The 17,384-nt window shown below is 39.3% G+C and overlaps 1 protein-coding gene and 1 long non-coding RNA gene across 9 annotated transcripts in view; both read right to left on the bottom strand.

The window, feature by feature from the left end:
* Positions 1-10,885, bottom strand: part of LOC124174628 — a 71,264-nt gene extending 60,379 nt beyond the window's left edge. For 2 of the 5 annotated variants that reach the window (XR_006868958.1, XR_006868954.1), the window contains exons 1-2: positions 8,154-8,378; positions 7,886-8,068 (exon numbers count right to left, since the gene is read on the bottom strand). This is a non-coding gene — a long non-coding RNA (uncharacterized LOC124174628). Of the gene's footprint in view, positions 1-7,881; positions 8,069-8,153; positions 8,379-8,875; positions 9,090-9,398 lie in introns of those variants that run through there. The other 3 variants (XR_006868955.1, XR_006868957.1, XR_006868956.1) reach the window with 3 other exon arrangements.
* Positions 10,886-10,891: 6 nt separating this feature from the next.
* LOC124174604 (UDP-N-acetylglucosamine--peptide N-acetylglucosaminyltransferase 110 kDa subunit) overlaps positions 10,892-17,384 on the bottom strand; it is a 38,188-nt gene continuing 31,695 nt past the window's right edge. For all 4 annotated transcript variants that reach the window (XM_046553855.1, XM_046553854.1, XM_046553853.1 and 1 more), the window contains 7 exons: positions 16,997-17,086; positions 16,451-16,631; positions 14,517-15,119; positions 13,839-14,353; positions 13,210-13,660; positions 12,717-13,093; positions 10,892-11,736 (listed from right to left, as the gene is read on the bottom strand). In XM_046553855.1, the coding sequence (XP_046409811.1) occupies positions 11,550-11,736; positions 12,717-13,093; positions 13,210-13,660; positions 13,839-14,353; positions 14,517-15,119; positions 16,451-16,631; positions 16,997-17,086 (2,404 nt within the window). In that variant the 3' untranslated portion in view covers positions 10,892-11,549. The remainder of the gene's footprint in view (positions 11,737-12,716; positions 13,094-13,209; positions 13,661-13,838; positions 14,354-14,516; positions 15,120-16,450; positions 16,632-16,996; positions 17,087-17,384) is intronic.

The following is a 17,384-nucleotide window of genomic DNA, read 5'->3' on the forward strand; positions in this document are numbered from 1 at the left end:
TTAAGAGCTCAAATTTGAACAGGCGTATTTTTATACCCAAATGGATCTTTTGAACCTGTTTCAAAGACAAAAAAAATATTCTTTTCTTTTTTTGAATACCCTAATATATGTAATATATTATATACAGGGAAGAGAAGGAGTTATACGAGCGGGTATGATAGTTTCGACCTAGTTACCCCCTGCAGTAGTTCCGCACCAATCGATATCACCTTGAGTCTTTACAGCCCCGACCGCAAGATGCTGCTTACGGTGAGGAAGCTATACCCAGGTTATAACATACATTCAGGCGTACTTTAATCGTAATTTAGCTAGCCGAGAAAAAATAGAAAAGGACTAGGTGACTACACGTTATATTAGTACGCGAGTGTTTGAAGAAGAATTGGCATACATCGTCTCAATTGCAAGTCAACTTTTTTTATAAATTTATACAACGTTTGCACTTAGATCGTATATGACAGAATTTTTCTACAATTCGCAATAGATAAATATTATAAAAACTGTACAAGCATTATCGGTATCAAGTTTTCGGTTAAATAACTTTCCTTCTTTCTAAATGACGATCTTTACTCATATCGTATACATATATTAGCGTGGTCCTTATTTGGGCGTCGAAAAAATTTTCGTTGGGACGCCCCCCAGATCTGTTCCAAATCGTTAAAAAAAAAAGAATTTGTGTAAAGTTTTCACCCTCTACGTCAAATGTACAACGTGCCTCTAAGCTCCGAAAGTTTTAAATATAAAATACATGTAGTTTTTACATAACCAGTTATTTCGTTTTGTATGAGTTTGGTACAACTCGAGGGACCGATTTGAAACTTGGCAGAGTAGTTGCTTTTAATGGTAGGAACAAACCGTGAAAATTTCAAGGTTTTATAATTATTATTCTATCACATACAAGCCTAATAAAACGTGATGCTATTAAGTTTATAATAAAAAAAGAAATACACTATAAAATTACGATAAAATGTTGAAATTTTCACGGTTTGTTCCTATCATTATAAGCAACGACTCTGGCGAAGTTTCAAATCGGTCTCTTAATTTATACCAAAGTCATACAAAACGTAATAACTGGTTTAAAAACTACATGTATATCACATTTGAAACTTTCGTAGCTTAGAGGCAGGTGTTCTAGTTGACGTAGAGGCTTGAAACTTTACACAGATAGTTTTTTAAATAATTTGGAACAAATTTAGGGGCGTCCCAATGAATATTTTTCCAACCCCCAAATAAGAACCATCCTCACATACATAGTTACACCGTAAGTACTTACTGTATTTCATGAACATAAATACGACGCGGTAACAATAATTCCTCATACAAATAAGTGCCGAATATGGCGGACGGATTCGATCGTTGTCGTTTTTTTTTTTTTTTAAATTCTGTTTCCTGCAAAAAAAAATTTTCGCAAAGAGAAAGGTTTGCGTGCGTGAGTTATTTCAGCCACGGGGAAACCGAGTCTGTATATGTGTATATGTATAAATATATGTGTATGCAATACCGTACACTATTAAACGTCGATCCATAGGATAATATATAATGGCTACATTATAACCGTCAAGCTAAACCGCCTATGATGATTTCAGATGAATTTAGCGCGGGCGATTGCTGCATAACGCGCGGTTCGTATAATTTTAGAAATCCCGACCGAACCGCGCACATTATACTTAATTATTTTTCGTCAACTTTTTCTTCTTCTCATCGCGTTCCGCTCCTTCATCTCATCCCTTCCTCTATCCTTCCTTCGCCTATTCCCCGCGCCTCTCGCGATCGACGTTTTTTATAGGTATATATGTATATGCAGCGGATACATGGTATAATGTATACATAATATAGTTAGGTGTATACGTTTAATAGCATGTATAATTTTTCGGCGAAAACCTGCAGGACGTATATAACCGCATATTTATACATCGGCGACGAGGTGTGTGGGTATATTTTACCAGGAAATGGATACGCTGCACGCAGGTAAGTACATACCGGGAGAATCTCTTGAAACTTGAAAATCATCCGCGCATGCGCCGAACAATTCAATCTCATTGGTCGGCGAAATATTCCCGCGGCGATATTCTTGTCCGCGATGCAGGCGGGCCAACCTACGCAAAATGTGTACGTTTGAATTTTCAAAGAGTGTAAGCGTTAAATTCCGACCGGTCTTTGAAGAATCGACTTTCCGACCCGACAACAAATGCTTCCCAAACCTTTGCGAGTCACCGCCTCAATTATTTGAGATTCTAACCTCGAAAATTCGTATCAACCACATCGCCGGCAGAAACAGTTTGACAGATGAAACTCGGGATGGCCAGCCTATGCGAACAGACGATAAAACTCGCGCATGCGCGGTTCATTTTCAAGTTTCAAGAGATTTTCCCGGTATATAATAGACTATATCTTCTCTTTTCATCCCTTCCCTTCTCATCGTCACTTCTCTGTACATACAGTATAAAACCGATCCTCAAAGTCTCTCCGTCTATCTGTCTGTACGTTCGTTTATAACTCCAAAATACTGCTGGACCGTTTTTGATACTTTTCTTTTCGATGGATAGTTACAACGTCAGGCCAGATTTTAGGCTATACTTCGTTACAACCAGACCAATAGCTTCGGATGTATAACGATATGTGTCAGCCACTTATGCAAACGCCAACTAAACTCTTAAACATTTAGAGAAAAGTAATGTGCAAGAGTTTTCTACGTCTCGAGGAGCTATACTAAAAAGTCCGCGAAAACATACCGTTGTCTGACAATTTTGCCAAAAATAGCATTTGCAAATATTTTTGATTGAATTCGCAACGGAATGCCATCATTCATTTTTTAATTTTTTATTTTTCTAAGGTGCGAATCGAAAAATTTGTGTATAAAGACTGGAATAAAAAAAAAACAGTCATAAAACCCGGAGGAGGTAGGAAAATATTTACAATAATATTTGTTTCTTATATTGTGGTCCAATTAATCGATCACCAATCAACAGCAAACTGCGCCAAACAATTCCACAGTTGCGGATGTTGTCCTGGTCTTTCATCAGAAAGATTAATCGTCTCGGAGAAATTTGGATGGCAATTTTAGTTACCGAAAGATGAGTATTCGCAATATCTTAATGTCCCTGTTTCGTTTCAGTACTGATTTTTCATGAGCAATGATTAATTGGACCACGATACGAATAAAATAAACTAATGTATTCATACAAGTCGTTAAGGTGTACACGTAAAGATAAATTAAAAAAATATGACTATAATTGGTGGCGACCTCTTTCGACAGGCATACCCCCACCCCAAAGTATTTCAGAGGGGATTTTGATTTTGGGGAACTAGTCTAATGTATATTCTAGACAAAAGAGGAGGGCGTGATCTCCGCAGACTTCCACTAACCTGCCGACTAGGTAGGTATATATGTATATATATATATATGCGTATCATGCCCACCCAACGACTCATCTTATTATACCTGGCAAAGGTATAAGGTATAAATGCCTATGTAGTTCGGAGTCGCATGTGTATTAAACATGCAGACCTTTTCTAATAGGTTGCCGTAAAGCGTCCTACCGGGTTAGTCCTTGGATTTTCGTCCGTGGCCCAATGGTTTCCTCGCTTTCCAGGTAAAGGAGCCGCACACGGTCGGCGTTTATATTCTCCTCTTATTTCGCTCTGCAGTCAAACCTAGGCGGAGGGTGGATCCTGGGCCGAGGATACGGTCCACCAGACCCGCAAAGGCGAACCGCCCCTGCGACCTTCGACGTGATTTATGATCCTTCGGGAGCGGCTCGCGCTCCGAAACATTCGAAAGAATTGTTCTAGGCACGGGAGAATAGGGAGAATTGACGCGGATAACCTCGCGGTTTGCAGAAACGCGGAGCGGGGAAAACCGGGGAAAATTGTTTTCCTTTCGAGGCCATTTTTTTCTTTCGTACCTTATTTTGCACACCGCTGTCGGCGATACAAAATACATCCGTACGGAAATACCTTGACGCTAATTCGAGTTTATAACATTCTTACAACTATTTATACAATAAAATCTGCAGCGATGCGATTGTTCGATAATACGCACAAAAATTTAAATAATTATTTTATATTCTCCGTGTATAATGTGAAATTATTGTACGCTTCGCAATATCATTATATACCTATACCTATATGTATAATATAATATGTATGATATACATACTAGGCAAGATAATTGGACTCCAGTCATCGCTGCAGGTATTATTATTATTATTATTATTATTGTTGTTGTTGTTGTTGTTGTTGTTGTTATTGTTATATGTATATATATACATTATTATATATCTCCCGCGGCTTTCCGGCCCGCAGATGTTAATGGAACCAGTTTTAACTTGAAACTAAGGAGAGGTCACCGAGGCCCGTTGACCCCTCGGTACTCTTCCGATGTATAACTCATTTTTCAATCATATTACTAAGTAATTCTCGCTCCCCCCGTAGACGCAAATAAAGATGCGGCGGCTCTTGCACGTATATTCGTCACGGCTGTGTAGGATCTGACAAAATTACAGAAATCGAGCTCCAAGAAGATTCGTCATGCTGTGAACAACGTTGGCGTCTTTTGGTCAAGGTGGGTATAACATTATAGGTATATCGTATACATATTATACGTACATACTTTTTCATTAAAATGACAATCGAGATACACGATAACGTGAATGCAAAACTTGTTATCTTCCATTTTGTTACCACGATTCATTCGAGCCTCTTTATAATATCGCTCTGAATTTTCAGTTTTAATTTGATTGACAGTAACGAAACTATTTTAATGCCGACGATATTACATGGGAACTAATAATTACTGTAACGTTGTCAGTTACTCAATTTTTGATATCAACTCTGGAAACTGATCGAGTGTTCCCCCTAACGTGATATGGGTATACACGCATGTGAAACGGAATCCGTTATACGTGCGTTTAGGTGTAGGCCTGTAGGTGCAATAAAGTTCTGCGGTTCCCCCGTTTTAACGAACTTTTGAAAGGCCGCAACATATCGTACATGTAGTATATATACCGCGTCTATGCATCCCGTTCGAAAGTTATAAGTCTGTTAAACGACGTGTATTTCTGTGAATTTATTCGAATTTTAAGTACGTTAAGAAACGCATCTATTCACGATTAGCCCGACTAATTATTCAAAATAGCTGCCCGTGACATTTTGCACGCCTGCGGTAATTGCGTTATATAGATTTCACGCAAGTGTAATGTATACTTATACTATACACACACGCACGCATACAGATTTTGGTGCATGAATTTTATGTGCATGTAATTGCATATACCGACAAACTTGCGCGCAACGATCATTACTATAGAATCGTGCCTCTAATTACACAATTAGCCAATTAGCCAATTAGCTAATTACCCTAATCCTCGAAACGATGTGCGATTACATTCAAACGGTTACACGTCGTTACTCAGTGAAAACTGTCATACTTCTCCATTACCTATACCACATATAATGAGCTAAACGAAAGTTAGCCGAACGAATGATATATGCCTGGCAGAAATTAAGTTGCTGTAATTAACTCTGAATATCGTATACCTATTGCACCTCGAAATTTTATACCAAAAAAATTGTATCGATTAATAGTAATAAGTGGAGGAACAATACATGCTATATACTTTTTCACGGCTATTGTATTCAAGGATATAATTCCTGGAGTAAGATACCTAAGTATGGGCAGGATACGTCCGTAGACGTCCAAGCTTCGGTGCATATGTATATGTATACGTGTGTCGTAATATGTGTATATGAAAAGAAAAAATATGTTCAGCTTCTCCACGGCACGCAATCTATTATTAACACACTGGATAACGCACGCATGATGAGAAAACGAGTAACATTTGGAAGCACCCTTGTTTCCGGTCCCCCTCCTTGTGCCCCCCCCCCCCCCCACTGCTTGGAATTTTATTAGAACTAAATTACAAAGATCACAGATTTAAGGCTGTATTAGGATGAAAAATCAAAGGCCAGGTAGATTCTAAGAAGTTGGAAATATTTCCGAGTTCTTCGTAATGCTCGACAACGATTAAAGATTGAGAAAAATTGCTGCATGCATTGCAGTCTTATCACTGACGATCTTTAGTGCAGATTATAAAAATTTCCGCTTCGCCGAGGCGCCTTACGATACGTATGTATGGATGTATATGCGCATACGGAGAACATAAATTGAGAGGTAAATGTAAATGTTTAACAAAAGCGCGGCGCCTATATACATGCACGCGAAGGCGGGACTTTCCCACGCATTCTCGCCCCTGAAGGTCATCGGGACAGCGCACTCTCCTCGCCCTCTGAATCACGACAATAAAACTCCATACCAATGATACCCTGGTTGACGCAAGCTTTTTGCCATAAAAGCACAAGTCACCTGATCGCGGTCACATGAAAGAGGAAGATAAGGGAAACCGATTAATTCGGATGGATGTTATATAAGTTAGCGTTAGTCTGCGCAATGGGTTCAAGACCGCATTGAATACGTAAGTTCGATAAAAATAATGCAATAATGCCAGAATACCGAAGATAAGAATAATTTGTAATCACGAAATTAGTCCAAATTCTTTTACATTGATTTGTTCACACTACTTGATATTTCGTTTCCTCTGATCAGGATTCAAGTTTTATCTTACAGGTTAAATTGAATCTCTGACCTTACGATTCGGGTTCTGATTGCAGGATTTCGGTATTCAAGTAAATTGAAAATACCATATACTAGAGAACCGAAATCCCGTTCAAAACTGAATTGATATTCATCAAACCCTAAGCTTGACTGATTGAAACCTGAATTCTGATCAGAAAGTCGGAATTTGTCAACGGCTGCTAGGACTTTGCGATTAATCGATTAAAACTAACGTCGGTTATTCGTTTTCCCAATTAAGTGATAAACCGATTAATCGGAAATACCGATTGATCGATTGTTAGAAAGAATAAATAATCGTAGTCTACAATTAATAGAAAAAACAATTAACCGAAGTCTACGATTAATACATAGAGAAACCAATTAATTAAACGTAACGATTAATCACACAGCCCCTAACGTATGCAAAAACTTACCGACAATAACTTGATATATTCGATAAAACAAATAAACGAAGAACTAGAAGGCTAAATTTAAGTACAGTACATCTCTGCGGATATCGTCGGGCTGTATTTTCGAAGGAAGAATTCGTAGATTTTGGTAATTGTAGACTTTAGTCTCAGGACAAGATTTGCTGATAAAAAAGTCTACAATGCCCAAAATCAACGAATTCTTCCTTCGTACATCCTCCGTGGTTGAAACTTCAGATTGGTATGTATTTTTGTTACGAAAAGCGGATCGATGCCCGTCGATGCCGGTACGTATAAATACCGTTTCGTCGATAAGTAACCGAAAATATCGAGCAGCCCTTGTAGGTGCCGGGAGGCGTAACGGGGCAGCGATTTCGAGTATGTGGTAGGTGCGCTACGGATGTGACCCAGGCCACTGCGGCACCCGCAGTCTGCAGGTGTCGCTCAGCATAGCAGCCGCAGGTCATACACGTGGAAGGCCAAGGCGCGACGCCGTTCGTGCCTGGCTCCCAGCGTCTCGCTTTCCGCCTCTAATCTCCGCGTCGTCGCGGCGCCCGTCGCTGGTCCGGCGCTTCCGTTAAACACTCCTATTCGTATGTGCAGCAGCAGAGCATCGCTATGTTTCCTAGGAGAGGAGCGAAGAGAGGAGAAGAGAGGAGAGGAGAGGAGAGGAGAGGAGATGAGATGAGAGGAGGCAACTCTGCGGCTTGGATTCTATAACCGGGGTACGACGCCTCGGGCCCCGTCTAGATTTGGATTAACGGGACGCCCGCCTCTCCGTTGGGTAAACGCAAACGACGTGTGTGTGTATGCATATATTATAAATCTACGATATGTACTTACGCACCTCGTTCGAAATTGTCGAATCCACGCACGACGTGCCGCCGCCGCCGCTGCCGCCAAAAAAACCGTTCTTCGTTGGTTAACAGCCGGATATTACTTGCGGGGACCCGTGAAATTGATCTGCAGATGGACGTGTGTGCGGTTTTTGGGATCGAAGGCGTCAGATTCCGTCACTCCTGCCTGAGATCTGCGATGAAAAGAAGCAAATTAATAACGTAATAAGAACAACTGCAAGATAATAATTAAGAAAACCGTGTAAAAAGTTCCATTACTTTTAGATAATAGAATTTTTTCTCCAACGCAAGACCCACTCAACGTCGCAATAGTAACGCCATCTTGTAAGAAGTAACCCTCGAGTTTTATTATTGTTATTCTTTTTTCAGGGTAGGTATATCACCGGTATTGTACCAGCGTACTTTCATTGAAATTATTTTATCACAATAAACACGCTTTGTACAAATATAGAGACGTGTGAAATGTCTGTCGAATATTTATTCACGCACAACTTATGTTCAGTTGTTTCCGATGAGGAGTTGCTAAATTTCGCCGCTAATCACATAAGCGCCACTTGATCGGATTATGCTTGTCAGCGAACCTAGGCGGATGTATGCATGTATGTATGTACGATCGTTTGACAATTTTTGTTCTTTTCGACCAGTGTATCATTGCATAAAATGATCTAAGCGTGACGCGAACAGAATATGTAACGCAGAGCACTGAACAGCCCAGAAAAAATCCTTTAATTGTTTTTGTATCTTTCTCCATATTTCATACTCATAATATTATGAATGTCGATGAAGTACAGACGCGACATGTATCGATGCCACGTTAAGGTATCCAGAGCACGATGCAATAATTCCAAACAATTGAAGTGAATTGATATGCACGTTAGTATTACCACACACACCGAGTATATGGTCGATTTCTAATGCTACATGTGTCCTATGTCTTATATTCTAAACGAAGTTATCCTGTCGGGAATTTCAGTACATACCTATTAGTACGGCAGTAATATACGACAACGATCGCATACAGCGCATTCTTACCGGGACCTGTGACTATCACGTTGATTTTTCCGTTCCGACAAAGGAACTGGAAGGAATCCGTGGATAAAATGATTCCAGTTTTTCAACCGACTGAAAATACATTCAACAGCACAGCGGGTAACGTTCGTTAACACAGTTTATCCTCTGAAGATATTATCCGGACTGAAAACATCCGCGAGAATCTAGAGGGCGCTGCTGCGACCAAACAAATGTATTATTACAGTACTTAGCCGCCAGCAAGATTCGCGTTGATTTGAACAGAATGTGTTCTCTTTCTTCGATAACAATTTCAATTCTACTTTTAAAAATGTTGTTGATATCTCTTAAATCGGTTTACGAATAGACGAAGATATCTTTCGCTACTTGAAATTCAATGAAGATCGAAGGAGTTGATAATTAGGGTTGACCATTACCATATACCCATATACTAATCAACGCGTCATTTGCAAAAATTTTGGTGAATGATCTTACGTGGATAGACGGGCAGTAGTGCGAAACTGTATAAAACTTCTGCCAATTCGCCATGTGTGCGAGTAATGCGCAGCAATGCCTACGATGATGTCTGACTGTACCCCCGTGGCGGCCATTTTGTTTAGTACACCAAGCCACTACCAGGTCTCGCATAGAATGTTTATCTTCAGAATAGTACCTATAAAAAGGAGGGTAATTTTATCATCTCTTTTTTTAATTCTTTTGCGTTGCGTTATGAGTATGAAAATCATAAGCAGTCAGGAAATCGTGTTTCGTAAATTATCATAGCGAGTTACAGAATAAAATTTGCAAATATTAGATACTAATACAGGTACATCAGTTGCATTTTAGTCTATCGATGTATGCGCTTTCGAAAGAAAAAATAAATGAGATTAATCGTATCGTAGACACAGTTGCGAACAACCTAAATGTGAATAGTTTTTTTTTCCTCATAGAACTCTACAATCAATTTCACAGAATATCTACGCAAGTGCTCAAGAATTAGAAGGTAAAAATTTTATAGGTGAAATCTGAATAATCACAGGAACGTACGTTCAAAAAGATGATAAGAATATCATCGGGAAATTGCCGGAATTTCATTAAAACCAATATTTTGTCAACTTGAAAATAATTGCCAATCAAAACTTTGAGTGACTAATTTGATGAACAATATTATCGAAATATCTGTTGTGCATAAATAAGTTTCAATGGGTGGTATTATAATTTTTTTTCTGAACCCATCGGAGAAAACCCCGTACAGTATAAATTCACTTGTCTGACGGTGACGCTCTCATGAATCTCACGAAATTCTTCAAAATGCAAAACTCGGTTTCAAAAATTGAGCCACGCTAAGCCAACCCTTTGTCAAACGATTTTTTAGCACATTTTCCAGTGAAACTGGAATTAAATTTTTTTCAATAATTCCATGGGGTACACCTGACGTACCCTGCAGTTACATAGAAACTGCCAATCACAGAGTCGAAGAGGATATACGGATTTAGAAGTACCACCCGTATATAAGATGGGTAAAATTATTTTACTGTTATGAGAAAATAAATTTTACACATTTTATATATATATATTTTTTTTCTTCTCTTCATCAACTTACATCAGAGTATATTATGTATGGTGGTGTCAGTATTACAATGTTTCCATACCTTTCAAACACACATTCGAACTTCCAATTGATTCTATAAACTATCAAGTTAAAATAATAATTAATAATTAATAATAATAATAATAATAATATATTTTAACTATGTACAAGTTTGGTATATCAATAATAGCGTCGACCAAATATGATACAATCATAATAGTAAGTTTTGGATCGTTGGTGACGAATAGCGTTGCGACGATACTCGCTCACATTGATTGAATGTTTAGAGGGATAAGTTAAGTTGCTTCTTGTGTCTATTATATCTAGTCCTAGAAAGTCAGTTTATATATGTATTTGTGTGTGTGTGTGTGTGTGTGTGTGTGTGTGTGTGTGTGTGTGTGTGTGGGTGTGTGGGTGTGTGGGTGTGTGCGCGAGTGCGTGTGATATAGTAACTAGTCATCAGCGAAACGAAAGTGTCACATAAAGCCCCGCGAGTTTCACGGTTCAAGCATAATAATAGAGGTCGGCTTGCGTACAATTGCAATATTACTACACTCAATCTTGACGTGAAATTGTACAAAAATCAAAGTACCGCATTGGCACTTAATCGTACCCGCGTCAGTATGGATATTAGAGGAAATCAGTTCCGGCGTAGACACGTTATAATAAATCATCATTATCGATAACTAGCGCGTCGTCGCTCGCCGCTGGACGTACAACCGAAAACAGTTGATAAACGATTATAATATATAAATTAGGAATTACAGGTCTAATAATCTAAACTCGCCCCGTTACTATACAACGAAAAATTTTCTGCTTTATCATCTTGTCATTTCATGTTTTTTCTTTCTTTTTCAACCGACGATCATCAGAACCACTGCGCGCGTTGAATAGAAGGCTAAGCTTTCACAGTAGGAGGTCGAGGCTAGGTTAAACTAGGCTAAGTGCGCTCGCCAAGTAACTGTCGCTGTAAACAGATTGCAAGAATTACTCTCCAGAGATCGAATACAACAGCAAAGAAACAACGGTCATCGACCGTATTCCAAATGGCCTATCTAGTCGGACATTTGGTTCTGGTTTTCTGACTTCTCGATAGCTGCTACGTGGTCCGGCTTCTCTCCTAGCGCGTACCTCTCCCACATTCGATGATACAGCATTTCCATCCCGTGTGCATACATTTTGCAGTTGAACAGTGGACTCTCTGATCGTGCCTTCCAAACTTTGGCGCGAATCCCTTTCAAACTGTGGAGGTGGAAAAAAACAAGATTGACTTACACAAATCGAACGGATGGAACTGTGAAATTCGATACAACACAAACAGCTTTAGGCAGACCGTGAGCCAGCCCTCGAACTTCCCGTTTGCATACTGCCGGTGCCAAGGTCACAAATAGAAAATATTAATATCTAATTCGAATTTCGAACTACCGATTCAGATTCGTAATGAACGATTCAAAATCCCTCAGGTTGCACATTACACGATATGACGATTCTTGATATTTTTAACCACTATGGTGGATCCACCATTCCAAAATTTGGAAGTCTCGCCTTGGATTCGTTATCGGTGACCTAAGAAACTTCCACCTACCGATTTCTATCAAAATTCGAATATTGTTAGATTTTTCCCACTGTATTGGATTTACCATTTTTGATTTCGCAAATTTGACTTCAGATTCGTGATCAGCGGCCCAAAAATCCTCGTGGTACCAATTTTCGTTAAAATCCGTTCATCCATTCTCAAGATATCGTCATTAAATTTTATTTTTTAGAATATTGTTATTTAAATAATTCAAAAAGTGCTCAACCGATCAAAACCAGAATCTAATCGCTTGTAAGTTTGAAAAAACCTCGTCAATTGAGACCAAAATCCTTGAAATCCCATAACTCGTTCTGGAGATAACGTCCGATAAAAAAATTATCACATAGGTATGTACGCACACACAAACATTTATCGAAAAATAGTCGGAGCCAATTCTCTACATTTCAAAATGTCGAAATCTAGTAAAATCTCAACTTTAACAATCTTTTTTCTCTGAAAACAGAGAAACGGGAACCTAAAAAACGATAGCTACCATTTTTTTCCTCTGCACCAAGCAACTTCACTCGCAACAAAAATTCTTTAACACTATCCTAGGTTTCTAATGTGCATATCCTCGCAGCCGATAATTTCAAGCATCATCGTCAAAGGAAACACCCGTATAAGCGTAATTTTGTCTTGTACTTACAATTCACGATCGGTTCCAAGCCGCACTGCGATATCCTGATACTCCTGGCGCGTTCTTGCGACAAGTTCGGGGGCTCCAAGAGTGTTCAATTGGCTAGCAGCGACACGAGATGCTAAAGTTTCACCGGGCAGTGTAACGACCGGTGTTCCAGTCCACAAAACATCCATACTCGTCGTGTGACCGTTGCAGAGAGGGGTGTCAAGACAGACATCGGCGAGTTGTCCACGCCTCACGTGTTCCTCTTTCGCAGCGACGTTGCTGAACAGAATTCTACCGGGTGCAAGACCAAGTTGCTGGGCTGTGGCTTGTAGATTCGGTTCTCCGACAGCTGGGAATCGAAGTAGCCAAAGAACAGAGTTCGGCACGTGTTTCAGAATCTGTAGAAGAGAATGTGTTTCAGGGGATTTCTTGTCTTCCGTGTCCGCGTTGGTCGTAAAAACTGATTTGGAAAGCTAAAAAAAAAAAAAAAAAAATCCAACTTGTGCAAACTTACGTGTGCCCACATGTGAAGAGTGAGAGGATCGATTTTGTAGAGTTGATTGAAGTTGCAGTAGACAACCGCGTCCTCCGGCAGTCCGTATTGCTGTCTTGTTGTGATGACGATATTTTGCGGCACCTCTTCGCCGGTTGCGGTTTTGTTGTTAACCTGCGTAGTCGCCATTCCATTCTGAACGACTACCCCGTTCACGGACATTTGACACTGACCAGAAGCGATCATTGTCTCGATCGGTGTTGTCGTTGGTAGTTCGGCAACTTTGAGTGAAATTTCTAACGGTTTCTTAGAATCCGGTACGATTACCTCGCGGATTTCTTTTATCAATGTACTTTCCATCATCGGGGAAAGATCGGTGGCGTTTATCACCGCCACGTTGTCGGCAACCTTTCCTTTAGAGTTCAGTTTGTCCGTTAAAATCAAACGTTCCTTCAAATGGGGGAACATTTGTCTGGAAAACAAATTTTTTGCATCGATTATCGAAACTGGAATTCGTACACATATACATTACGTAATTTCTCAGTTTCTTTCGCTTACAAACGAACAGAAATTCAAATTCTAACACAATGTTGCAGGACTCATTGTCAAATTATTCAAATGACGATTACGATGAACATGAATTTGCCTACCTGTGATCTCCGATAAAATATGTATGCGGCATGTAAGCGAGTTTTTCGCTGTACTGATTGGCGAGTTCAAGTGGTGAAGTGACTTCATCTGTGATGAGATAGTCCATGAAGCTGGCACCGGAAGTTCCTGGATAGCCGAGCCACATAACTTGAACAGGGGCGGGTCTGAGAGCGAATATTTCATTCCTGGCACCTTTGGTATAGCCGTTCATATTGACGAGAATGTGAATTCCATCGGCGTTTATACGATCGGCGGCTTTGCCATTGCACGGAATCTGCGAAAGATCTATGAAATGTTCTGCTTCCCTCGCTATCTTGGCACGAAACGCTGTGCCGTCGTCAACGCTCAAGGCATAACAAAATATCTCAACGTTATTCTTCTCGTGAAGACCGGGAATCGATTGCATCAAGTGACTGGTCGGATGATTTCCAAAGTCGGATGACACGTAGCCAATCTTTAGACGTGATCCAATTTCCCGTGGGTATTTGTAGGGCTGTTTGTGCAATACGTGGATCTGAAATAAAGGTCATCCGGTTATCGGCGCATTCTGAGGTCTTGCGAAAAATCACAGAAACGAGAAAATGTGGCTTCTAAAACAAGCGACTCTAGAGCATCTCGCAAGATTTCAACCAAAAAGGAATTTGGTGGAAAATGATGAGACAATAATATTCATCTACCTTCTCGATGCACAAGTTTGCGTGTCTGGCGGCGATGGCCTTCCTGAATTCGTGAGAAAGCGGATAAAGCATGGAATGATGAGGATGAACACTGGGCAGCCTGTTCTTGTCCAGTTGTTCCGCGACAATGGATACGAGCTTCTTCATTCTGGCCTCGTAATCAGTCCAATCGCAAACGATTTGTAGACAATGAGCGAGGTTGCAATAAGCGTCAGGAAAATCCGGCTTCAGTTTAAGAGCGGTTCTGTAAGATTGTATAGCCTCGGGAATATTTCCGGAGTCTTTGTGAATCGATGCCAAATTTGAATGGGCATCGGCAAATGCAGGATTAATCTGTATAGCTCTTGTGTAACACTGAAGGGCTCCCTGGATGTCCTGCATCTCCTTCAGGGTGTTTCCCATGTTTGAATACGCGTCAGCAAAAGTTGGCTGTATGCGTATTGCCTCCTTGTAATGCATTAGTGCTTCGTTTAGTTTTCCTTGCTGCTGTAAAACTGAAGCTAAATTGCTGTGAGCCGCCGCAAATTCGGGAAACACTTCTAACGCCTTCAAGTACAAACGTGTCGCCTCTTCTATGTATCCCTGTTCTCGTTTTATGTTGGCCTGTAAACGAGAAAAAACAAAACAAAAATCATTCACAAGCAGTGTCAAAATATTGAAGAAACTTGACTGCCATTGGTATTTCTCACAATAATTTGCATGCACTTCGTAAGTGGCTGTTTACTCGTGATTGGAATAAGTGAAATTAATATTAGCATCTCTTGAAACGTTTCAACTTTTTCAAGTTCACCGAGTTTTTGCAATATTTCATATTCAGGTCGTTTGCGATTTCCAATCTCCAAGCGAGAACCGACGCAATGCAAATACTATTGTTATCATCTATCTTCAAGAAAACGATAATTTTATTACAAAACATTATTCATACCATATAAGTCATGACATTGTAACCGTCCCATTTTGCATTGTGAAACATTTTTTACGATTTGATTACAACTTTAGTTTTAAACAAGTATATTAACACAGGATTCAAATCTTTTTGAAACAGGTAAAACCTTCCGTAACTAGTTACACGTAAAAAAAAAAAATATCGCGATTATGTTATCACGGGATCGTTTTTTCTTTCATTTTCCTCTCTTTTCTCTTTTCTTATTTCGGATTTTTTTATTGGGTACCATCTAAGTGCGGAAAAAAAGGAAATTGCGAATAAAAGAAATAAACAAATAAAGTATTGTTCAGTAAGAATTAAACGTAAAAATAACAACAAAAACGGCAATAATAATAATAATAATAATAGGAAAGGAGACGAAACGGGAAGAAGATTGTTGTAGAAATTGTATCCTAACTTTGTTCTAACTATAAATAGAAATGAGATAGAGAAGAGGGGAGAAAAAAAATAGATGAATGCAATAGATCGCGTCAGTGATAAGGCGGCATGGCGATCCGATTTCCGAGAGAACGTGAACACGGCGACAGACGATAATGTCGGTACACGGTGCAGGGAAGCGAGTAGCTTACTGTTTAAACCGAAGTTCTGCTAATTGAGAAATTACAAAATTGAAATATACAGCAAAGCTTGGTGAGATGATGATGATGGTGGTGGTGGTGGTCGTGGTGGTGGTGGTGGTACTGGATGCTGCGAAATATTCTGAAACCTATCCGTGGGTAGTAACGCAGACTCAAAGCAGCGGAACCGTTATTGCATCATCACCCCTCTTCTTTTATCATAACTGTATTTTAGAAAGGCTTTGTCATATCCGTCAGCGTTTTTATTTATTTTTTTTTTTTTTCACGTCACGGCGATTAAATTTGTACGAGAGATTTCTAAACAATTGACCGGTTAAATTTGCTCAGCAACGCGTGAAGGTCCTGAAAAACCTACGCGAAAAATATTTTTTAAAGAAATAACTGCTTCTTATTGCAATATTATAACTAACCAGATTGTTAAGGGAGTCTGCGTGAGTCGGGCAAAGACGCAATGCCGTGTTGTAACATTCCTCGGCCTCAACGACTTGGCCCTTTTCTTTAAGCGCGTTCGCCAGATTGCAATAAGCATCTGGGAAGTTTGGCTGAAGTTCAATCGCCCGGCGATAAGTGTCGATCGCAAGATCGATGAGTCTGAAAAATATAGAAATTAGACAATCATAAAGAAATATTTCTAAATCTGATAACTCCAAAGTCATAAGCTACGACAATTTTTTTTTTTTTTTTTTCAATCATTATTCTCATTTTTAAAGAACAGATTTAACTAATTAAAGTAAGTAAATTTAATATTCGAAACTAATAATCACACTAAATAGTTAGTTGCAGTAACATTATTTTCTTGAATCTTCAATAACATTAAAACCGTGTATTGTAAAGATTATATTACAACCACATTTTATCGGAAATTATCTATCAACTCGAAAGAAATAAAAAAAATATTTTTTTCCGAGTATTGTCATTCCGTGCAAAAATATGTTACTCTCCTAAAGTTTACTTACCCCTGTTCGTAGTAGACGCAGGCCAAATTTCCATGTACGACTGCATTGTTCGGGCTGAGATTTAGTGCTCGTAGGTAGGCAGCAACGGCTCTAAAACAAAAAGACATCGTTCGTTAAAATTAGTTTCACTAGCGCATTTGAAAAGAATAAGAGAATAAATAATAATAATAATAATAATAATAACAACAACAACAACAACAACAACAACAATAATAATAATGTCGTCCATCAGATTATCGTCAACATTTTCCGAAGATGTACGCTGATGAGAAAAAAAAAAGAAGAAAGCTAATAAACTCTCGGCGCGCACTGATCGTGTGAAATCGAAGGTTACGACACTTGAGAGCGGCTACGCATAAATTTCAACCACCGACTGGAATTTCCAAAA

Source organism: Neodiprion fabricii, chromosome 2 (assembly GCF_021155785.1).
Source record: "Neodiprion fabricii isolate iyNeoFabr1 chromosome 2, iyNeoFabr1.1, whole genome shotgun sequence".
In the NCBI taxonomy this organism is placed as follows: Eukaryota; Metazoa; Arthropoda; class Insecta; order Hymenoptera; family Diprionidae; genus Neodiprion; species Neodiprion fabricii.